Source organism: Canis lupus, chromosome 12 (genome assembly GCF_011100685.1).
Source record: "Canis lupus familiaris isolate Mischka breed German Shepherd chromosome 12, alternate assembly UU_Cfam_GSD_1.0, whole genome shotgun sequence".
In the NCBI taxonomy this organism is placed as follows: Eukaryota; Metazoa; Chordata; class Mammalia; order Carnivora; family Canidae; genus Canis; species Canis lupus.
This window is the reverse complement of record NC_049233.1, coordinates 276005-301237: the sequence shown is the minus strand read 5'-3', so window position 1 is coordinate 301237 and position 25233 is coordinate 276005. Positions and strand designations below refer to the sequence as shown.

General features: G+C 37.7%; 1 protein-coding gene across 12 annotated transcripts in view; it reads left to right on the top strand.

The window, feature by feature from the left end:
* The window catches only part of ENPP3 (ectonucleotide pyrophosphatase/phosphodiesterase 3), a 97056-nt gene that overhangs the window by 36723 nt on the left and 35100 nt on the right, over positions 1-25233 (top strand). For 10 of the 12 annotated variants that reach the window (XM_038553389.1, XM_038553399.1, XM_038553393.1 and 7 more), the window contains 8 exons: positions 7285-7364; positions 11294-11413; positions 11911-12020; positions 13279-13344; positions 14025-14097; positions 20899-21007; positions 22916-23078; positions 23697-23730. In XM_038553389.1, coding sequence (XP_038409317.1) covers positions 7285-7364; positions 11294-11413; positions 11911-12020; positions 13279-13344; positions 14025-14097; positions 20899-21007; positions 22916-23078; positions 23697-23730 — 755 coding nt within the window. Of the gene's footprint in view, positions 1-7284; positions 7365-11293; positions 11414-11910; positions 12021-13278; positions 13345-14024; positions 14098-20898; positions 21008-22915; positions 23080-23696; positions 23731-25233 lie in introns of all 12 variants that reach the window. The other 2 variants (XM_038553390.1, XM_038553391.1) reach the window with 2 other exon arrangements.

Below are 25233 nucleotides of genomic sequence, written 5' to 3'. Positions count from 1 at the left end.
TCTCTGTGACTATCATAAATAAATTTAAAAAAATAAAAAAAATAAGTGAAATTGTGTAGTATTTGTCTTTCTGTGACAGGATTATTTTATTTAATATCCTCAAGGTTCATCCATATGGTTGCATTTTGTAGGAGTTCCTTCTTTTAAAAGAATTATTTTTTTTAACAAGTATATATATATATATTTTATTGGAGTTCAATTTGCCAACATATAGTATAACACCCAGGACTCATCCCGTCAAGTGCCTCCTTCAGTGCCCGTCACCCAGTCACCCCATCCCCCTTTCCACTACACCTTGTTCGGTTCCCAGAGTTAGGAGTCTTTCATGTATTGTCACCCTCTCTGATTTTTCCCACTTATTTTCTCTCCTTTACCCTATAATCCCTTTCACTATTTTTTATATTACCCAAATGAAGGAGATCATATAATGTTTGTCCTCCTCCTACTGACTTACTTGACTCAGCATAATACCCTCCAGTTCCATCCACGTTGAAACAAATGGTGGGTATTTTTTGTTTCTAATGGCTGAGTAATATTCCACTGCATACATAAACCACATATTCTTTATCCATTCATCTTATTTTTTTTATTTAAATTTATTTTTTATTGGTGTTCAATTTGACAACATATAGAATAACAACCAGTGCTCAGCCTGTCAAGTGCCCACCTCAGTGCCCATCACCCAGTCACCCCCACCCTCCGCCTACCTCCCCTTCCACCCCCCCTAGTTATTTCCCAGAGTTAGGAGTCTTTATGTTCTGTCTCCCTTTCTGATATTTCCTACCCATTTCTTCTCCCTTCCCTTCTATATTTTTGTCCCATTCTGTAGGCTGCCTTTTCATTTTTTTATAATAAATTTATTTTTTATTGGTGTTCAATTTGCAAACATACAGAATAACACCCAGTGCTCATCCCACCAAGTGCCCCCCTCAGTGCCTGTCACCCATTCACCCCCACTCCCCGCCCTCCTCCCTTTCTACCACCCCTTGTTCGTTTCCCAGAAAAAGGTGTCTCTCATGTTCTGTCTCCTTCTCTGATATTTCCCACTCATATTTTTCTCCTTTCCCCTTTATTCCCTTTCACTATTTTTTATATTCCCCAAATGAATGAGAGCACATAATGTTTGTCCTTCTCTGACTGACTTATTTCACTCAGCATAATACCCTCCAGTTCCATCCACGCTGAAGCAAAAGGTGGGTATTTGTCATTTCTAATGGCTGAGTAATATTCCATTGTATACATATACCAAATCTTCTTTATCCATTCGTCTATCAATGGACACCGAGGCTCCTGCCACTGTTTGGCTATTGTGGACATTGCTGCTAGAAACATCAGGGTGCAGGTGTCCCGGCATTTCACTGCATCTGTATCTTTGGGGTAAATCCCCAGCAGTTCAATTGCAGGTCTTTTTGGAACTCTTTGAGGAACCTCCACACAGTTTTCCAGAGTGGCTTCACCAGTTCACATTCCCACCAACACTGCAAGAGGGTTCCCCTTTCTCCACATCCTCTCCAACAATTGTGGTTTCCTGCCTTGTTAATTTTCCCCATTCTCACACGTGTGAGGTGGTATCACATTGTGATTTTGATTTGTATTTCCCTCATGGCCAGGGATGTGGAGCATATTCTCATGTGCTTGTTGGTCATGTGTATGTCTTCTTCTGTGAGATTTCTGTTCATGTCTTTTGCCAATTTCATGATTGGATTGTTTGTTTCTTTGCTGTTGAATTTAATAAGTTCTTTATAGATCTTGGAAACTAGCCCTTTATCTGATAAATCATTGCAAATATCTTCTCCAATTTTGTAGGTTTTCTTAGTTTTGTTGACTCTTTCATTGGCTGTGCAAAAGCTTCTGATCTTGATGAAGTACCAACAATTTATTTTTACTTTTGTTTCTCTTGCCTTCATGGATGTATCTTGCTAGAAGTTATTGTGGTCAAGTTCAAAAAGGGTGTTGCCTGTGTTCTATAGGATTTTGATGGAATCTTGTCTCACATTTAGATCTTTCATCCATTTTGAGTTTATCTTTGTGTATGGTGTAAGAGAATGGTCTAGTTTCATTCTTCTGCATGTGGATTCCAAATTTCCTAGCACCATTTATTGAAGAGACTGTCTTTTTTCCAGGGGATAGTCTTTCCTCATTTGTCAAACATTAGTTGACCATAGAGTTGAGGACAACTTCTGGATTCTCTATTCTGTTCCATTGATCTATGTGTCTGTTTTTGTGCCAGTACCACACTGTCTTGATGACCACAGCTTTGTAGAGCAACCTAAAATCTGGCATTGTGATGCCCCCAGATATGGTTTTCTTTTTTAAAATTCCCCTGGCTATTCGGGGTCTTTTCTGACTCCACACAAATCTTAAAATAATTTGTTCTAACTCTCTGAAGAAAGTCCATGGTATTTTGATAGGGATTGCATTAAACATGTAAATTGCCCTGGGTAACATTGACATTTTCACAATATTAATTCTGCCAATCCATGAGCATGGAATATTTTTCCATCTCTTTGTGTCTTCCTCAATTTCTTTCAGAAGTGTTCTATAGTTTTGAGGGTATAGATCCTTTACCTCTTTGGTTAGGTTTATTCCTAGGTATCTTATGATTTTGGGTGCAATTATAAATGGGACTGACTCCTTGATTTCTCTTTCTTCAGCCTCATTGTTAGTGTATAGAAATACCACTGATTTCTGGGCATTGATTTTGTATCCTGTAACGCTGCCAAATTGCTGTATGAGTTCTAGCAATCTTGAGGTGGAGGCTTTTGGGTTTTCTATGTAGAGAATCATGTCATCGATGAAGAGGGAGGGAGAGTTTGACTTCTTCTTTGCCAATTTGTTTTTTTAAAAATTTTTAAAAATTTTTATTTATTTATGGTAGTCAGAGAGAGAGAGAGAGAGAGAGAGAGAGAGAGAGAGAGAGAGAGAGGCAGAGACATAGGCAGAGGGAGAAGCAGACTCCATGCACTGGGAGCCCGACGTGGGATTCGATCCCGGGTCTCCAGGGTCGCACCCTGGGCCAAAGGCAGGCGCTAAACCACTGCGCCACCCAGGGATCCCTTCTTTGCCAATTTGAATGCTTTTAATGTCTTTTTGTTGTCTGATTGCTGAGGCTAGGACTTCCAGTAGTATGTTGAATTGCAGTGGTGAGAGTGGACATCCCTGTCTTGTTCCTGATCTTAGGGGAAAGGCTCCCAGTGCTTCCCCATTGAGAATGATATTTGCTTTGGGCTTTTCGTAGATGGCTTTTAAGATGTTGAGGAATGTTCCCTCTATCCCTACACTCTGAAGAGTTTTGATCAGGAATGGATGCTGTATTTTGTCAAATGTTTTCTCTGCATCTATTGAGAGGATCATATGGGTCTTGTTTTTCTCTTGCTGATATGATCAATCACATGGGTTGTTTTATGAGCATTGAACCAGCCTTGCATCGCGGGGATAAATCCTACTTGGTCATGGTAAATAATCTTCTTAATGTATTGTTGTATCCTATTGGCTAGTATCTTGTTGAGAATTTTTGCATCCATGTTCATCAGGGATATTGGTCTATAATTCTCCTTTCTGGTGGGGTCTTGGTCTGGTTTTGCAATTAAGGTGATGCTGGCCTCATAGAATGAGTTTGGAAGTATTCCATCCACTTCCATGAGTTTGTAAGTATTCCATCTCTTACTATCTTTCTGAACAGCTTTAGTAGAATAGGTATGGTTTCTTCTTTAAACGTTTGATAGAATTCCCCAGGAAAGCCATCTGGCCCTGGAGTTTTGTGTCTTGGGAGGTTTTTGATGGCTGCTTCAATTTCCTCCCTGGTTATTGGCCTGTTCAGGTTTCCTATTTCTTCCAGTTCCAGTTTTGGTGTTTGTGGCTTTCCAGGAATGCGTCCATTTCTTCTAGATTGCCTAATTTATTGGCGTATAGCTGCTCATAATGTTTTTAAAATCGTTTGTATTTCCTTGGTGTTGGTAGTGATCTCTTCTTTCTCATTCATGATTTTATTAATTTGAGTCTTTTCTCTTCTTTTTAATAAGGCTGGCTAATGGTTTATCTATCTTATTAATTCTTTCAAAGAACCAATTCCTGGTTTTGTTGATCTGTTCTACAGTTCTTCTGGTCTCTATTTCATTGAGTTCTGTTCGAATCTTTATTAACTCTCCTCTTCTACTGGGTGTAGGATCTATTTGCTGTTTTTTTCTCCAGCTCCTTTAGGTACACGATTAGCTTTAGGTACACGATTAGTATTTGAGTTCTTTCCAGTTTTTGGATGGATGCTGTATTGTGATGTATTTCCCCCTCAGGACTGCTTTTGCTGTATCCCAAAGATTTTGAACAGTTGTATCTTCATTCTCATTAGTTTCCATGAATATTTTTAATTCTTCTCTAATTTCCTGGTTGACCCTTTCATCTTTTAGCAGGATGGTCCTTAACCTTCACGTGTTTGAAATCCTTCCAAACTTCTTCTTGTGATTTGGTTTTAATTTCAAAGCATTATGGTCTGAAAACCTGCAGGGGACGATCCCAGTCTTTCGGTATTGGTTAAGACCTGATTTATTACCCAGTATGTGGTCTATTTTGGAGAAAGTTCGATGTGCACTTGAGAAGAAAGTGTATTCAGTTGCGTTTGGATGTAAAGTTCTGTAAATATCTGTGAAATCTATCTGGTCCAATGTATCTTTTAAAGCTCTTGTCTTTTGAGATGTTGTGCTTAGAAGATCTGTCAGTTGTAGAAAGTGCCATGTTCAAGTCTCCAAGTATAAGTGTATTATCATCTAAGTATGTCTTAACTTTGGTCATTAATTGATTGATATACTTGGCAGCTCCCTCAATCGGAGCATAAATATTCATGATTGTTAGGTCCTCTTGTTGGATAGATCCTTTAAGTATGATATCATGTCCCTCTTCATCTCTTACTACAGTCTTTGGGATAAACTTTATCTGATATGAGATGGCTACCCCTGCTTTCTTTTGAGGAACATTTGAATGGTAAATGGTTCTCCAACCTTTTATTTTCAGGCTGTTGGTGTCCTTAGGTCTAAAATGAGTCTCTTTTAGACAGTAAATAGATGGGCTTGTTTTTTTATCCAGTCTGAAACCCTGGGCCTTTTGATGGGATCATTAAACCCATTCACATTCAGAGTTACTATTGAAAGATATGAATTTAGTGCCATCCTGATACCTCTTCAGTCCCTGTTTTTGTGGATTATTGCCTTGGACTTGCTCTTTCTTTTACAGAGTCCCCTTCAATATTTCTTGCAGAGCTGGTTTGGTGGTCATATATTCTATCAGTTTCTGCCAATCTTGGAAGCTCTTTATCTCTCCTTGTTTTCTGAAGGAGACCCTTGCTGGGTAAAGTATTCTTGGCTGCATGTTCTTCTCATTTAGGACCCTGAATATATCCTGCCAGCCCTTTCTGGCCTGCCAGGTCTCTGTGGAGAGGTCTGCTGTTAATAGAATACTTCTCCCCATAAGGGTTAGGGATCTCTTGTCTCTTGCTGCTTTAAGGATCTTCTCTTTATCTTTGGAATTTGCAAGTTTCACTATTAAATGTTGGGGGGTGAACTTTTTTTTTATTTTCGGGGGGGATCTTTCTATCTCCTGGATCTGAATGCCTGTTTCCCTTCCCAAGTTAGGGAAGTTCTCAGCTGTCATTTGTTCAAATACAGTTCCTGGTCCTCTGTCCCTTTCGGGTCCCTCAGGAACCCCAATTAAAGTAGATTTTTCTTTCTGAGGCTGACATTTATTTCCCTTAACTTATCCTCATGATCTTTTAATTGTTTTTCTCCTTTTTCATCAGTTTCCTTCCTTGCCATCCACTTGTCTTCTATGGTGCTCACTCGTTCTTTTACCTCGTTAACCCTCTCCCTTAGGACCTCCAGTTTGGATTGCATCTCATTTATTTGATTTTTAATTTCTGCCTGATTAGATCTAAATTATGCAGTCATAAAGTCTTTGAATCCTTTATGCTTTTTTCTAGAGCCACCAGTAGCTTTATAATTTTTGCTTCTGAATTGTCTTTCTGACATTGAATTGTAATCCAAATTCTGTAACTCTGTGGGATCGAGTACTGTTTCTGATTCTTTCTTTTGTGGTTTTTCCTTCTAGTCATTTTGCTCAGTGCAGAGTGGCCAAAAACAAGTTGTACTGGAAAAAGGCGAAAAAGAGAAAAAAAACAAAAAAGAAACAAAAGAAAAGAAACCAAGCTGACTTTATATTTCTGTTTATTTTTTGTTTTTTCCCCTTACTTAAATTCTTTCATTGTATAAGTAAAGTTTGTCTCACTTTGTTTTCTTATCATATGACTTCTTAATAATAATAAATGTAACTTTCTCTGATTAAGGATGAGATATATTTATTGGTAGTATTGACTAAAAAAATAAAAAGTTATGTTAATTTTTAATTATACTTAGGAATATAAGTACCAGACAGGCCTCACACTTAGGTTTGTCAGTACCACATGAGAATATTGCCACAGATGGAAACTTTACTGAAAATACTAAGTAGTAAACTTAGCTCATTTTGTAAATGTTAATACGTGAGATGGGCTTATGCTCTCATTCAAGTCAAATTCCTTTTCAGTTACCTAGATGGTTGTGTTGACTTTTTTTCTTTTGGATACTATCATATGAGAACTCTTAGCTGGGATTCAAATGTGATATAGAACTTCTCATCACCATAATGACCAGACCTGGGTCAGAAAGAGAGGAGCAGCAAAAACAAAGGTGGTGGTAGTCTATAATTTAGGGTATGCTTAGCTTAAAGGTCAGCAAGCTGTGGCCCAGGGACAAAATGTGGCCTACTTTGTGTATGAGTGGCCTACTAAATCTAAGAATTGTTTACATTCTTAAATGGTTGGGGAAAAAAAGAAGAGAATATTTTGTGATGTACAAATTATGTGAAATTGAAATTTCAACATCAATAAATAAAACTTTTATTGGAGGACAGCCATTCTCATTTGTACACATAGTGTCTATGGATGCTTTGGGACCTCAATAGATGATAGATGAGTCGAGCTGTTATAACAGAGACCATTTGGATTTACAAAGCCTAACATATTTGTTACCTGGCCTTTACAGAAAAATTTAGACCCTTGATTTGGCTCACTTCTCTACTCAAAACTGACATACTTTCAGATGGAGGAATTGTGGGCATCAGAATTTCAACCTCTTTCCATCCTTATTCCACTCTTTAGTTAGTATTTAATTTCTCTGGAAAATTTTTAGGTTTAAGTTTTTATTTATAAAGAAAACTTATGGAAAAACAATCAACATAATTTCTCACTGTGCTTTGTTGCAGAAACATGTGGAATTCATTCAAAATACATGAGAGCTGTCTATCCAACGAAAACCTTCCCAAATCATTATACTATTGTCACGGTAAGTGCTTGGCCCAGTAGCAAGACTGACAGGCCATCGACAGGCAACTGCCTGTGACAGACATGCTGAGGCAGGAAGTGGCTGAACCCCATGCCACACATTTCAGCACATGTGGTGACAGTTCATGGCTTAATTCAGGGTAAGAAGTAGCATGTCATTGCAAGGACAATCTAGTGCTCTGAGGTGTTAAGTATGAATGAATGTCCCAGCAGCAGGCTAATTCACATGTGTGACAGGCCAGCAGAGCTTCTTGTATGTGAGAAATACCATTCTTTGATGTTTTGATTTGCTTCCGCTTATCTGGAGGTCTGTTGGGAATGGCCCGTTATGTGTGAGGACAACCACTTTGATATAGGAAATTTCTTTTTTTCCTAATCTTTTCATTGTATTTAACTTGACAAGGCCCTCTGATTCATAAATCAATTCATGCTGGCTATATCTCTTTTAGATAAAACAAATGAAGGAAGTGAATTCTCATGTATAATAAGACATAAGTGATCAAAATGAACTGAAAGGAAAAGAAAATTATTTAACACTTATTTATTTATTTATTTAATTTATGATAGTCACACACACACACACACACACACACACACACACACACACACACAGAGAAGCAGAGACACAGGCAGAGGGAGAAACGGGCTCCATGCACCGGAAGCCTAACGTGGGACTCGATCCCGGGTCTCCAGGATCGCGCCCTGGGCCAAAGACAGGCGCCAAACTGCTGCGCCATCCAGGGATCCCCACTTATGGATTTAGAACACATCTTAGGGAGTCCTTTATCTCAGCCTCTATTGCCAAAGGATATTGTGTCTTTACCGCACTGCATTTATTCTTTCATTACTATGGAACAGTAACTATAACTTACTGAAACTTTAACTCTTAAGTAATAGTACGTAATGTATGTACGTATGCTTGTATGTGTATGTATATATTTATGTATACATAAATTTTATACATGAATATATGTATATATATACATGCAGATATATGTGTATGTGTGTGTGTGTGTGTGTGTATATATATACATGCAGATTTCCCTAAATATTCAGGTTGTGCTGCTCATGTATTTCCAACAGGTCTACCAAGGTGACACTCTGCCTTTCATGTTGTAGCTTTCTTACAGTAAAAAAAAGATGTCTTCACAGTGTATTGCATATTTGGTGTCATATTTTTAACATTTGTGCTTTTTTATGATTTTTAAATTGCTGTTTAAAATAACCCTCAAGTGTAGCACCAAAATGCTCTCTAGTGTTCCTAAAAACAAGATAGCTGTGATGTGCCTCATGGAGAAGACATGTGTGTGTTAGATAAGTTTCATTCAGGCATGAGTTAAATGATTTGCATGATTTGCATGATTGAGCAAATCAACAATATATGTTAAATACAGTATATGTAAACAGAAGCAGACAAAAACAAGATTATATATTGATCAGCAGACAGAAGTGTTGTGACTAGAGGCTTGTAGGAACCTATTCCTGTATTTTCCTTAGGAGTAGTGGTCAGTATTCACTAATTCAGTATTTGCATCAACTTTATAGAACATAATTATCACAGATATAAGGGAAATGTAAATGAACACTGCAATGAGATCATTGCCTTACACCTGCCAGAATAGCTAATATCAAAAAGAAAAAGAAGCCTTCATGTGCTATTGGTAGGAATGTAGATTGGTGCAATCACTGTGGGAAATATGGACAGTTAAAAATAGAAATATCATATGATCAAGAAAGAAAGAAAGAAAACTAAAGCACAAAATTGAAAAGACACAAACACCCCTATGTTTATTGCAGTATTATCTAGAACAGGCAAGTTATAGAAGCAACCTAAGTGTCCATTGATAGATAAATGTATAAAGAAGATGTGGTATATATGGAATATTTCATTTTTTAAATTTAAATTCAATTAATTAACATATATACTATTATTAATTTCAGAGGTAGAGTTCAATGATTCATCAGTTGTATGTAATGCCCAGTGCTCATTGTATCAAGTGCCCTCCTTAATGACCATCCCCCAGTTACCCCATCCCCCGACCCTCCTCCCCTCCAGCAACCCTCAGTTTGTTTTCTATAATTGTCTCCCTCTGATTTCATATTTTATTTTTTCCTCCCTTCCTCTATGTTCCTCTGTTTTGTTTCTTAAATTCCACATTGGAGTAAAATCATGATAATTGTCTTTCTCTGACTGACTTATTTTGCATAACATAATACTCTCTAGTTCCATCCAGGTTGTTGCAAATGCCATAATTTCTTTCTTTTTTTTTTGATGGCTGAGTGATATTCCATTGTATGTGGTATATATATGGAATATTACTCGTCTATAAAAAAGAATGATATCTTGCCACTTCAGACAACATGGGTGGACCCAGAAGGTATTAGGCTAAGTGAAATAAGTTAGACAGAGAAACACAAATACCCTATGATTTCATTTATATGTGGAATCTAAAAAACAAAACAAATGAACAGGCTAACAATCAAAAGCCAAAATAACAAACAAAATCATAAATACAGAGAACAAACTGGTGGTTGCCAGAGGAGAAGTACTTGTGAGGATGAACAAAATAAGTTAGGGGGTTAGGATATACAAACTTCAAGGAAGTCTGGGTGGCTCAGCCATTTGAGTGTCTGCCTTTGGCTCCGGGCGTGATCCCGGAGTTCTGGGATTGAGTCCCCTATCCGGCTCTCTGCATGGAGCCTGCTTATCCCTCTGCCTGTGTCTCTGCCTCTGTGTGTGTGTGTGTCTTTCATGAAGAAATAAATAAAATATTTTTAAAAAGAGAAACACAAACTTCCAGTTATAAATAAATAAGCATCAGGGATGAAGAGCACAGCATAAGTCAACAGTAATATCATGAGGTTGTATGGTGACGGTAACTGCACTTACCGTGGCGAACATAGTGTAATGTATAGAGTTGTCAAATCGCTGTGTTGTACACCTGAAACTACTATAATATTGTATGTCAAATATCCTTCAATAAAAAAGAATTGACTATATATGTGTTTGTACATAAATATACATACCCTATATATATAATACACATATATAACATGTATATATAAACAAAGAGTTATACATAAGTGCTATTAATTTGCTGTATCTATGAATATGTGTTCCTAGTCATATATATAGTTCTGGAGTAATGACTCTAAAATATTTACAAATGCATGGGACATCATGGGCATGCATTCAATGAAATGTATAGAATAAATATATGTGATCAGATTAAAGGAATGATTAGATTGATTGATGGGTGGAGGGACGATTGTTAGAGATGAGGCAGGTTCCCTTCTAAAATGGTGGTAACACACTTTAACCCCTTTACCTACGACATTTCATGCTTAAAGGCTTTAAAGTAGCACATTTCTTGCTATTTATGCCAATATAACCAGTGGCTGATCATTATTATAATATAGGAAACTTTAATAGTAATTAATCACATAAGAGTGATATTAACATCATCAGCACAAGCCATATGCCTAATGTCATTCATTTGCTGCTCTAGACTATGGTGGAGCCAGAATACCTACGCATTTATAAATCTATACTTATACCTACGCCTATGTATATACATATACACATATATGCATTTGGTATTTGGGTTCAAACTCAGGGCTTTTATTTTGAAAGGTATATGACATCTTTCCAAGATAGGAATTATAGATCTTATACTATTTCAATTTAAATGTTTTATTGAGGGGCACCTGAGTGGCTCAGTGGTTGAGCGTCTGCCTTTGGCTCAGGTCATGATCTGGGGTCCTGGGAACTCGTCCAACATCAACCTACTTGCATGGAACCTGCTTCTCCCTCTGCCCGAGTCTCTGCCTCTCTCTCTGTGTCTCTCATGAATAAATAAACAAAATCTTTAGAAAAAGTTTTATTGATATTATTTTATTCTAAATCTTTTTTGAAATTATCGTTTTTAGGGATTATATCCAGAATCCCATGGCATCATTGACAATAATATGTATGATGTAAACCTCAACTTGAATTTTTCACTTTCATCAAAGGAGAAAAATAATCCAGCCTGGTGGAAAGGGCAACCAGTATGTAGCATTCTACATGTGACCCCAAAATAATCTCCATTTTTCAGCGTGATAGTGGATTATTCTTCTCTATTTTTACATTATCTTTCTAATTTCCAGGGGTGGAGGGTGGTGGGAAGGTGTTTCACCACTTATAATTTAAGTCTTCTAAATATTTATGATTGCTTTACCTAACTTGGCCTTCTGTTGATACTTGGATGTAGTATTCTAAACATATCAATGTAAAAACTTCTCAGAAAGATGTTCTGTTTTTCCCCCCTCACTCTGTTTTATAATTCTTTAAAAGGGAAAGAGGAACTATACAATTTTACTATTTTGAAAAAAAAAAGATCTTTTTTACTACTTTACTGTGTTTTTTATTTTTAAATTAGATCCGGGTAATTAAAATATTCCACTATTAATATTGTTTAGTTTCTTAAAAATGGCACTATTTCTACCAGTTCTACACAGACTGATGATTCTCTTGACATCCACTTATCTTAAATTTTCTCTTATAGATCTGGCTGACAGCAATGTATCAAGGTTTAAAAGCTGGTAGTTTCTTTTGGCCTGGATCAGACGTGGCCATCAACGGATCCTTTCCTTCCAAATATATCCATTACAACAGGTAGTGAAGCACTTGCAGATATGACCCTATCTAGGCAGGCATGGTTAGGATGTTTTGGGTCTTAATCTTGGAGTAATTCTATTTTTCCAGTTATTTGGGTCAAAAATCTTGAAGTCCTCATGATTCCTCTTTCTTACAACCCTAATCTGGTCTGTCAGTAAATGCTTTTGGCTCTAATTCAAAATATATGCAGTCTGAGAACTTTTTGTTATTTCTGTCGTTATTGCTGTGGTTGGAGATACAATCATCTTTTGTCTATATTACTGCACTTCCCTCTTTACACGTGTCCCTGTTTCTATTCTTGTCTTTTATCTATTAATCTACCAATTAGAATGGTAATTTAAAAAAACAAGTCCAAGTTATGATACTCCTTTGCACCAAAAACTTTCATAGCTCCCTGTTCCACTCACAGTTGAAGCCTGCAGAGCCCTATTGGTATTGGTGACCCTAATCACCCCACTGTGTCTCAGACCCCCTCTTGCATTACTCCACCATGCTCTGATCCCCTGGGTGGGCTGCAACACACCTGGCTTGCTCTGTTTAGGGCCGTTGTGCAGGCTGTTTCCTCTCCCTGAGATAACTCACTCCATGTACCTGCACAGCCCACTCCCTCACTCCCTTCAGGCTGTTGCTCAAAACTTACTTTCCCAATGTTGTCTTAGCCTGATCAAACTAAGATTTCAAATTGCAAACCATCCCCACCCTAATCTTACTGTGCCCTAGTCTTCCTTTTCTCCATAGCATTTGTCACCTTGTGATACACTATGTAATTTATCAGATCTCTTATTTGTTTATATAATTTATCAGATCTCTTGTTTGTTTGTCTTCACTGGAATATCATCTCTAGAAAGGAATGCATCTTTGGTTTGCTCAATGTTAAATTTTGTTTAAAATGAACTCAGCGTGTGGCAATAGATGCTCGATATGACATAAATGTATAAATGAATGAAATAAATAAACCGAATGAATGGATAATAATTAATGGTCTTTTATTTCAGTTCAGGGAACGATTGAAGGAGGGAAGGATAAGAAGGAAAGAAAACAATATACCTTTACTTTGTATTGAGACAAATGTATCTCTATATAAGTATTGAAAACAGGAGTCCCTCTGAGTAATATTGAATCCCCTCCAGTATTCTGATCACATATCAACGTGAGATTTTTATCTAAAAGTACCAACCTCTCTTCCAGAGTGGGAATATAATAGAATTACTTTTGATTGGATTAATTTTTGAAAAATTATTTTTCCTCTTTTCAGGAGTATCCCATATGAAGAAAGGATCTCTACACTGTTAAAATGGCTGGACCTGCCCAAAGCTGAAAGGTATTATCTAGTATCAGAAAAGTGCTGGTACACTGGGGTATTCGTGGGTATAAAATGAAATTATTTCTTTGCTTGAGATGACCATTGCAGAAAGAAACTAGGCTTTTTTTTTCTTTTGTGATTTTCAAGAATGATTGGCTCTTGAGAAGGTGATGGGCAGTATGGGGCAATAGAGATAGAGACAGTGCCACAGAGTAGAGGCAAGTATCACAGAACCAGATATAGACTGGAGGCAGAATGGAGAGCGGATTGGAAGCCAGAGGTGCTAGAGCAAGGCCCTGCCAGAGCCTCCCTGACTGGAGTCAGAGCATCCTGAAAGAGCAACCAGTCAACAGAAACCAGACATTTAAAGAAAGAAGTAGAACAGCAGAACAGTGAGCTGAAAGGCAGAGACTGGGAAATAGAAAGGACTGGGCATACCAAGAGGACTTAGCTGCAAGAGCCAGGCAGATTTTCTAAAATGAGTCAGACCAAGTTCACACCCAGGAAGGTCTTATTTCCTGTTAGGAGAACCTCTGGACTTAGGGCCAAGTAGAATCCCGGGGCTCCAATAAAGAGAAGGAGGCAGGAGAAAAAGAAGGAAACTGTCACCACATTCCAAACCTATACATTTCCCAGATCCAACCTGCAGGCTTATTCCAAATGGATCATGTCTTTCTCTGTTTCCATTTTACCTGTAGACCTGATTTTTATACCATCTATGTGGAAGAGCCTGATTCTGCGGGACATGAAAGTGGGCCAGTCAGTGCCACAGTAAGTTTGTTTGAACAAATGTGAAGTCATCTAGCCTTAACCCGTAAAATAAAATATTATTTAATTCCCACTGAATAAAATGTACTTGATATAAACATGAAGACATTAAAATCATGAACAGTCTAAATGAATATCTACCTTATTAAACCACAAAACAGTAAAAGTCTAAAAGAGATACCTGTTTTATTAACTACATCTTGATTCATTTGCTCAACATTTGCTGAATACTTGGGTGCAACACTATTATCATACAGTGGAAACATCAAGGCTAGATCCTGCCAGCCAGTTCAGCATGCCAATGTAGCTTATCCCAAGCTAAGTCACCTGCAGGTCTGTTGTGGACTCTCCAGCTGTCGTTTATGCACTGTGTTTTATTCATAAGATCCTTTTCCTTGGACTTCATACGCTAGTTCCTAAGAGTTCTTCCTCTCTTCCTGGGCCTTCAATATAATGGAAGTAGACCCCTAAATATTACCTTTGTCAGTCTCTAAACCATTATATTACATTTTTACTATGGAAATATAAGCCTTAAATATTACTTAAAAAGAATCGTCGGTGTTCTGAAGTCCACTGAAGCTTATATTGTCCTGGAGGTCATGAAAAGCTATGAAGGCCTCCATGAGTATGGCATTTTCCTGCCTCGTGGAAACTTATTTATTCTGGCACCCTGACTTTGCAGTTTATCAGAAGTGCCCTTCTTATTTTTTTCCCATTAAGCCAAAAAATTCATTATACAAGGCCTGCTCCCTACCGCTTTTAACCCTTTCATCCTTCACATTCCAATACCGCTCTGGTCTAGATCCCAGAGTTTAACACTTAATCAGGCTATTTCAAGGGTGAGTGGCATAATAACTATCTGCCATAAATTAACTTCTTTTCTATTTTAATTTTTTTGAGAGAGGGACAGACAGAGGGAGGGAGAGAGAGAATCTCAAGCAGACACTCCCCCTGCTGAGTGGGGAGCCTGACATGGGGCTCAATCTCATGATCCTGAGATCATGACCTGAGCCAAAATCAAAAGCTGGATGCTCAATCAACTGAGTCACCCAGACACCCTTCTATTTTAATTGTTATCCATACTCGATATGATTAATTGTTGGAGAGGGAACACTATAATCTGCATTTACCCAACTCCTACTGCTGACTTTATATTAGGCACTATATCTTTTTCTTCTATTCAGTGCTCTAGTTTGGACCCCTAATAAATTTTAAGTATAGTTTGTAAGGTGCCACAATAGAAAAAATCAGGGTGCCCCGAGAGGTGATTAAGGAGGTTCTAATCTAGTCTGTGGCAGAGTGGGGACTGGGGGTGGTTAGAAAGTTCTCTGAATAACAAAAAGGAAGGAAGTTCACAAATGATCTGGTTGAGGAAGGAGCTCAGTGAGGTAGAGGAATGAACAAATGGATAGGCAAATGAACAAATGGATAGGCCAATGGACTGATGGTTAGATCAATGGACTGCATAATAATGGTAAGAATAATAATAACAGTTAATCCTTCTTGTGTGCTCCTCTGTGCCGGGTATTGCTGGAATTGCTGTGTGGGGATAATCTCCCACCCACATCTGGAGCACTGTGGCCCAGAGACAGGGGCTAAGAGGAAGCCTAGAGGAGGACACAGGCACCAAATTATGCAAGTCCTTGTTGGCCATGTAATGAGTAATGGAAGCACTGAGGCATTTTAATCGGGGAAGTGACATGATCAGACATGCCTGTATTTAAGGATCCATTTAACTGTATGAGAGGAATGGGTTAGAGGAAATGGGGGAAGGTGAGATGAGTTTGCTTTTGCAACATTCCCAAAAAGAGATCATTGTGTCTTGGACTAGGGTAGTGGCAACTACCATGGAAGGAAGGAGATGCATTTGAGATTCGTTTGGGAGATATAGTTGGTAGGGCTTGGTAGAAGTTGGGTGATAAAGTGGGGGATCAAGGACAATTGTCTGGTTTCTATCGTGAGCTGTTGCAGCAGTTTCCATTTACATCAGTGAGGTGACAGAAATTTTGGAGAGAAAGAGCATGTTGTGGATAAGGTGCTTGTAATATTCAAATGAAGATGCCCAGAAGGCAATTGAACGTGGATTTATAGCTCAGAGGAGATGAAGATTGGGCAGCATGGCAGCATGTACATGGTGCATGGAAATGAAGATGTCCTAGGGAGAGAGGAAAGAAAGAAGATAGAAAGATTAAGACCACACCATATTTAAAACTTCAGAAGAGGCAAAATGCATGGAGAAACTAGAAGCCTGTTATTGTTTTTAACCACATACTTTATTCAGAGTTAATATGACATAATTTGAAAGCAAAAAGGTTATTTTAGTTTGTTTGCTGACTCATGCTGTTGAAAGCTTAGTAACTTCTCGATTTTTAGCTCCTGCTCTGCTATCTCTTTAAGGTCTACTTTGAACAGTTTCTGGTGCGCCTAACCTTGTGGTAGGCATTCTTAAGGGTGAAGAATGAGGCTGTTACCCAGAAACCGTGTTGAAGGGGCAAATAAATGAAATCTGAATTAATGTATTATGAGTTTTTATTTTAAGAAACCTTAATAATGTGATAGCTTAAACAGTGTTTAAATGGGAAGCTGATTGTGGCCTGGTATAGGTGGGGAAGGCTTTAAGAAAATAGGGAAGGTGGTTGGAGAGATATTTAAAGTCTGGTGAAACCAGCAATTTCTTGATACCAAATTTGTTCCAATGATTTTCTAGTATTGAAGTTGAATTAGTCACAGAGTGTTCTGACTGGTCCTGAGTAACTTTAGCTATTGGTCTAACTTGAATAAAATTCAGCTGTTAATTCATTTTTGAAAAACAAATGACTACATCTTAGAATGAAAAGTTGAAAAGAAAAATTCAAGTTGGAAAAGAAAATTGAAATTAAGTACAGATTAATTTAAATTGTTGATGATGCTCATGTACATGATGGAGTGACTCTAGAGCACTGAGGGCTTCCACTTTTGGGGAAGCATGTGGAGGTTCAATACATGGGAAGAGTGTGGTACCCATTGAAAAGCCATGTTTTTTTTTTTATTGGTGTTCAATTTACCAACATACAGAATAACCCCCAGTGCCCGTCACCCAATCACTCCCACCCCCCGCCCTCCTCCCCTTCTACCTCCCCTAGTTCGTTTCCCAGAGTTAGCAGTCTCCCTTTCTGATATTTCCCACACATTTCTTCTCCCTTCCCTTATATTGCCTTTCACTATTATTTATATTCCCCACATGAATGAGAACATATAATGTTTGTTCTTCTCCGACCGACTTACTTCACTCAGCATAATACCCTCCAGTTCCATCCAATTTGAAGCAAATGGTGGGTATTTGTCATTTCTAATAGCTGAGTAGCATTCCATTGTATACATAAACCACATCTTCTTTATCTACTCATCTTTCGTTGGACACCGAGGCTCCTTCCACAGTTTGGCTATTGTGGCCATTGCTGCTATAAACATCGGGGTGCAGGTGTCCCGGCGTTTCATTGCATCTGTATCTTTGGGGTAAATCCCCAACAGTGCAATTGCTGGGTCGTAGGGCAGGTCTATTTTTAACTCTTTGCGGAACCTCCACACAGTTTTCCAGAGTGGCTGCACCAGTTCACATTCCCACCAACAGTGTAAGAGGGTTCCCTTTTCTCCGCATCCTCTCCAACATTTGTTGTTTCCTGCCTTGTTAATTTTCCCCATTCTCACTGGGGTGAGGTGGTATCTCATTGTAGTTTTGATTTGTATTTCCCTGATGGCAAGTGATGTAGAGCATTTTCTCATGTGCATGTTTGCCATGTCTATGTCTTCCTCTGTGAGATTTCTGTTCATGTCTTTTGCCCATTTCATGATTGGATTGTTTGTTTCTTTGCTGTTGAGTTTAATAAGTTCTTTATAGATCTTGGAAACTAGCCCTTTATCTGATACGTCATTTGCAAATATCTTCTCCCATTCTGTAGGTTGTCTTTTAGTTTTGTTGACTGTTTCTTTTGCTGTGCAGAAGCTTTTTATCTTGATTAAGTCCAATAATTCACTTTTGCTTTTGTTTCCCTTGCCTTCATACATGTATCTTGCAAGAAGTTGCTGTGGCCAAGTTCAAAAAGGGTGTTGCCTGTGTTCTCTTCTAGGGTTTTGATGGAATCTTGTCTCACATTTAGATCTTTCATCCATTTTGAGTTTATCTTTGTGTCTGGTTAAAGAGAGTGGTCTAGTTTCATTCCTCTGCATGTGGATGTCCAATTTTCCCAGGACTATCTATTGAAGAGACTGTCTTTCTTCCAGTGGATAGTCTTTCCTCCTTTATCGAATATTAGTTGACCATAAAGTTGAGGGTCCACTTCTGGGTTCTCTATTCTGTTCCATTGATCTATGTGTCTGTTTTTGTGCCAGTACCACACTGTCTTGATGACCACAGCTTTGTAGTACAACCTGAAATCTGGCATTGTGATGCCCCCAGATATGGTTTTCTTTTCTAAAATTCCCCTGGCTATTTGGGTCTTTTCTGATTCCACACAAATCTTAAAATAATTTGTTCTAACTCTCTGAAGAAAGTCCATGGTATTTTGATAGGGATTGCATTAAACGTGTAAATTGCCCTGGGTAACATTGACATTTTCACAATATTAATTCTGCCAATCCATGAGCATGGAATATTTTTCCATCTCTTTGTGTCTTCCTCAATTTCTTTCAGAAGTGTTCTATAGTTTTGAGGGTATAGATCCTTTACCTCTTTGGTTAGGTTTATTCCTAGGTATCTTATGCTTTTGGGTGCAATTGTAAATGGGATTGACTCCTCAATTTCTCTTTCTTCAGTCTCATTGGTAGTGTATAGAAATGTCACTGACTTCTGGGCATTGATTTTGTATCCTGAGACACTGCCAAATTGCTGTATGAGTTCTAGCAATCTTGGGGTGGAGACTTTTGGGTTTTCTATGTAGAGTATCATGTCATCGGCAAAGAGGGAGAGTTTGACTTCTTTGCCAATTTGAATGCCTTTAATGTCTTTTTGTTGTCTGATTGCTGAGGCTAGGACTTCTAGTACTATGTTGAATAGCAGTGGTGAGAGTGGACATCCCTGTCTTGTTCCTGATCTTAGGGGAAAGTCTCCCAGTGCTTCCCCATTGAGAATGATATTTGCTGTGGGCTTTTCATAGGCGGCTTTTAAGATGTTGAGGAATGTTCCTTCTATCCCTACACTCTGAATAGTTTTGATCAGGAATGGATGCTGTATTTTGTCAAATGCTTTCTCTGCATCTATTGAGAGGATCACACGGTTCTTGGTTTTTCTCTTGCTGATATGATAAATCACATTGATTGTTTTACGAGTTTGAACCAGCCTTGTGTCCCGGGAATAAATCCTACTTGGTGAATAATTTTCTTAATGTACTACTCGATCCTATTGGCTAGTATCTTGTTGAGAATTTTTGCATCCACGTTCATCAGGGATATTGGTCTATAATTCTCCTTTTTGGTGGGGTCTTGGTCTGGTTTTGCAATTATGGCGATGCTGGCCTCATAGAATGAGTTTGGAAGTATTCCATCTCTTACTATCTTTCCGAACAGCTTTAGTAGAATAGGTATGGTTTCTTCTTTAAACATTTGATAGAATTCCCCAGGAAAGCCATCTGGCCCTGGACTTTTGTGTCTTGGGAGGTTTTTGATGGCTGCTTCAATTTCCTCCCTGGTTATTGGCCTGTTCAGGTTTTCTGTTTCTTCCAGTTCCAGTTTTGGTGTTTGTGGCTTTCCAGAAATGCATCCATTTCTTCTAGATTGCCTAATTTATTGGCGTATAGCTGCTCATAATATGTTTTTAAAATCGTTTGTATTTCCTTGGTGTTGGTAGTGATCTCTCCTTTTTCATTCATGATTGTATTAATTTGAGTCTTCTTTCTCTTCTGGCTGGCTAATGATTTATCTACAGAGATAACCACTGTTAATAGTACCTTGATATATTTCCTTTTCGTTTTCTGCGCATGTGTGTTTACTGAGAAACGCTAAGTATATTTGAAAATGAGGGCACCACCTGGTGGCTGAGTTGATTAAGTATCTGCCTTTGGCTCAGTTCATGATCCCTGGGTCTTGGGATCGAGCCCTGCACCCGGCTTCCTACTCAGCGAGAAGTCTGCTTATACCCCTCACTCTCCCTTTGTGTTCTCTCTCTCTCTCTTAAATGAATAAATAAATAAAATCTTGGAAAAAATGCAACCAGGACAAGATAGGTATGGGTACATACATGGGTTGGTTTTAATCTTTTATGTTTGACATTGTATTGTGAGCAGTCCCCCATGCCATGGTTCTTTAAAATACTTTTAAAAATGTTCACTACAGTAGGTAAGTATATTGATGTTTACTTGTATTGAAATTATTAATTCATGAATAGCCTTAGGTATAAATCTCCATTTGTACTATAAATGTTTGTGAGGACAAATTCTCAGAAGTTAGCTGTTAGGTCATAGGGTATGCCCCTTTTAAATTCCTGGTTAGGCATTGTCATGTGGTCTGTAACCATGCAGACTTCTATAGAAGTGCCTGTGAATACCCCTGCCTAACACTGGACATTACCATGAAAGCCTTTGCAGCTGAATAACATTGTTGAGGTTGAATGTTTTTTTCAGATATTTATTGGCCAGTAGTTTGTCCTCCTTTGAAAATATGGTTTAAGTTTTTGGTAAATGTGGTAGCACAGATGCTGGGCTCTGATGTCCTACTTCAAATTCCAGAAATTTTAGAGAAGGAAATGTATTTGTTTTTGCCTTCCTTAGTGATTTCAGTAATTAAAATTTAAATCATGAAAACAGTCTTAACTCCATTGTTTTTCTCCCTTAGGTAATTCAAGCCTTACAGTTGGTAGATAAAGCTTTTGGAATGTTGATGGAAGGCCTCAAACAGCGGAACTTACACAACTGTGTCAATATAATCCTTTTGGCTGACCATGGTATACTTTTCTTCTTAAACATATTTTATCATTGATTATATCTTATCACTTCAAGGGGTGTGCAAAAAGAGTGATATTTTTAAAGTCTGTACTTCAGACCTTTCAGAAGACTTAGAATAAGCAAAGAGCAAGGTTTGTTGGTAGGCTGTGATGAATAGAGTACTAAAACAATTTATTCTACATTCATTCTGCATATCCATCTCTATTCTTATTTTTCAGTAAAAAGGATATTAATAGTACTTAACAGGGATATGATGGGGTTGTTGTTCAATCAATATTTTTTGAGTGCCTATGCAATGTCAAGTACTTTACTAGATATGGTGTGTTTGGAGGTACATGAAGCATAAACGGGCTCTTCCAGATGGGGTGGAAGGTTAGTCAAGCTAAGCTCCAAAGGCTATGAAGGAACCAGGCATGGACAAGAGGAGGAAAAGAACTATGTCTGCAGAACTTTTGTTTGTATTTTAGGACATCAAGAAAACGAGAAACAGAGTAATTTACTTAAAATATTTCTAAAATGTCTTCTTAACATGTCCTATTATTTTAAAATTAAAATATCAGAAAGGGAGACAGAACATAAAGACTCCTAACTCTAGGAAATGAACTAGGAGTGGTGGAAGGGGAGGAGGGCGGGGGATGGGTGTGAATGGGTGACTGGCACTGAGGGGGCACTTGACGGGATGAGCACTGGGTGTTATTCTGTATGTTGGCAAATTGAACACCAATAAAAAATAAATTTATTATTAAAATTTTCTAAAAAATTTGTTTATTAGAGACAGAGAGAGAGAGAGAGAGGCAGAGACACAGGCAGAGGGAGAAGCAGGCTTCATGCAGGGAGCCTGATGTGGGACTCAATCCCAGGTCTCCAGGATCAAGCCCTGGGCCAAAGGCGGCACTAAACCACTGAGCCACCTGAGCTGCCCAAAGAGAACCATTTTAACGTCTACTTTGTTTAAAAGAAATTATAAAACATAAAACGTATGAATGAATATGAATAAATATGAAAATAAAAATTTAAGTGTAGTCTGAAGAATCTTTAGATAGTAAAGGTTTAGCTACCAAATCTTTTTTAAAGCACATGCTGCTTATATAAATTTAAATAATATACTTAAGATATAATTAGCTTTCTATAGGGGATTTTCTTCTTTGAAATTAGTTGATTTATGTTGAACAAATAATCTGTTTATAATTCTTATTTATTCTTCTCATATAAATGTGACCCCTCTCAACCACTGCCAGGATTTTCAAGGTCTGCCATTTAGAGTGAAATAGGATAAATTGTACAGGTGCCCAGTGAACCTTGGTTTGAGATTTGTACATTAAAATATCTCTGATTTGACATGACCCAAGACAACTGATTGTTATCATCTATATACATATTCAATGGATTATTATTATTATTTGAGGCATCTGGGTGGTTTCTGCCTTTATTTATTTATTTTAAATAATAAATTTTTAATTTTTATTTTTTATAATAAATTTATTTTTTATTGATGTTCAATTTGCCAACATACAGAATAACACCCAGTGCTCATTCCGTCAAGTGCCCCCCTAAGTACCTACCACCCAGTCACCCCACCCCCTGCCCTCCTCCCCTTCCACCACCCCTAGTTCATTTCCCAGAGTTAGGAGTCTCTCATGTTCTGTCTCCCTTTCTGATATTTCCTACCCATTTCTTCTTCCTTCCCCTCTATTCCCTTTCACTATTATTTATATTCCCCAAATGAATGAGACCATATAATGTTTGTCCGTCTCCGATTGACTTATTTCACTCAGCATAATACCCTCCAGTTCCATCCACGTCGAAGCAAATGGCGGGTATTTGTCATTTCTAATGGTTAAGTAATATTCCATTGTATACACAAACCACATCTTCTTTATCTGATGGATTATTTTTTTTAAATTCAGGAATGGATCAGACTTACTGTGACAAGAGGGAATATATGACTGATTATTTTCCTCGAATAAACTTCTACATGTATGAAGGGCCTGCCCCTCGTATCAGGGCTCGTAATATACCTCATGACTTTTATAGTTGTAAGTATGAAGACATCTGTCTGAAAAAAAAAAAGGTAAAATCAAAAGTGAATTACCCTGCTTCCAGATTCTGTAGGATGTAGGGATTGCCAGTCCCCTCTTCTGACTTTTTGGGAGAACTACACAGAAGCAAATGAGAAATCCCCTTCCTAGTTTAAATATAGTTAGTCTGTAAAGTCTATGGTAACATTGAATATTGTTAGCTTAAAATCTATTCTAGGCAATCACATTAATATTGAAAAATTATTAATTAATAAATACAATGCTAATATTAATAAACTATTAACATACTCAGTTGGTAAATTACTTAATAATTTAGGTTAAAATATATTCTGCTTATATCCATATCATTAGATATATAACAATACATAATGAAATATATTCTACTTATATTAATAAATCCTAGTTATATTAAAACATCAATTAATTGAATTAAAATGTTAATATTAGTAAAATTCGATATATTCTATTGATAGGTTAGAATGTATTCTACTTATAGGTTAAAATATATTCTTAAATTCTAAAATAATTCTTCGCTTAAAATTTCCTATTTAATCTTACCAGATTATCATCATTAATAAATTTTTATGTCAAATTCAACCTGAGTTGTTCACAATTTCAATGTGATTTATTATTATTTTCCTTTTGAAACAGTTAATTCTGAAGAAATTGTTAGGAACCTCAGTGTAAGTATACAGTCTCCTAATACATATATGTAAGTTAATATAATGTCCTTAAAATCTGGGATGAAATAAATTTATATTCTGTAATTCTGAGCCCAAGCCACTTGTAAATTATTTTTGCAGCCCTCTGTTGACATTACATAGGTGCGTATTAGTTGCTTTTGTCTTAGGTGTTTCCATTTGCAGTTGCCACCTGCAGAAGATTAGTTTGTGGGGGACAATGGCACTGGCTCTGGTTTTCAGAGTGGGCTGAAGTCCCATGCAAAAGGGCCATGCCAAGGAGCTTCAGGCAGCATCACCTGTTACATGTTTTGCATGACTTAATATCATGCAAGAAAACGTGAATCATGAACTCACAGATCTTTTCGTACAGGTCGGAAAAATCATCTCTTTACCCTCTAAGTATAATTGCAGCTGCTTTTGATTGGTTCCTATGCTCCAGGTTGTGAGTAAAGGAGCAGAGCAAATTTCATATAAGTAGCTGAAAGATATCTGGGTGTTTCAAAGTGGAGTTCACTACTCCTAGAGAAACTGGATATGTTCTTATGTGTAGTTTTAATAATTCTGTATTTAAGGTATATTCACAAGTACATTACCTATTATATGGAATTCATGAGTTTATCATTGCTTAAGATGGGGGCTGTTTATGTATAGGTGGCATGCAATATAGTAAAAAAAATGTTATGATAAAATGTGAATGATCGAAGGTGAGAAAACACAGGGTAAGGAATGTTACTGTAACCTGGGATAGACCAGCAATTCTTTAGAGTCTTAATCACTCCTTTTTTTTCTCTCTTAAACCTTCTGATATTATGATCTTGAGTACTCATGATAGGCAATCTCACCCCCTGCTGGTGAAGGGTGTATAGGCAATGTGTTCATGCTAACTGGATGGGTGCTTCAGAATTTTCAACGTGTGGATTCTCTAAAACCACAAGTTTTTGTTCTTTTTCCCCATCACCTCATGAGCCATAGAGCTGAAGCCTCGTTGGTGAGGAAGGGCAAATCTCCAACAATTCCGGTGGTGGAGGGGATTGGATACCACAGGCTTTGGAAATCTATTATGGTAGTCCACTATTCCCAGGAAATATTTCATGTGGTGTACAGTATCAACCAGTAATGCTGTTCCATGGGCTTGTATTGAGCTTATATTGGACAAACATAACCAAACACGAACAGGTGACTCATTCTGGCTATATGTCAGACAACAGCATCTGTGTTCTTCAATAAAATGACCCCAAATTTTCCCAGCTTTAGGGTCCTCAGCCTCAATCCTCAAATGCAGAGTATAACCCCATACTTCTACAGAAGTTGGCAGTAGTTTCCTCTGGATTTACTCTGGCTACACACCGACTAGGAAAGTGTGACTATCACGTGACCTCTGGTCCTCAAGGACACATTCTGCTCCCTTGTATCTTTGAGGAGGCCACATATCCAATAGCTGCTGTCATGTTTTTGTCTGGATATTGCAAAAACATTGGCTTCTGAAGGAAATCATAATGAATT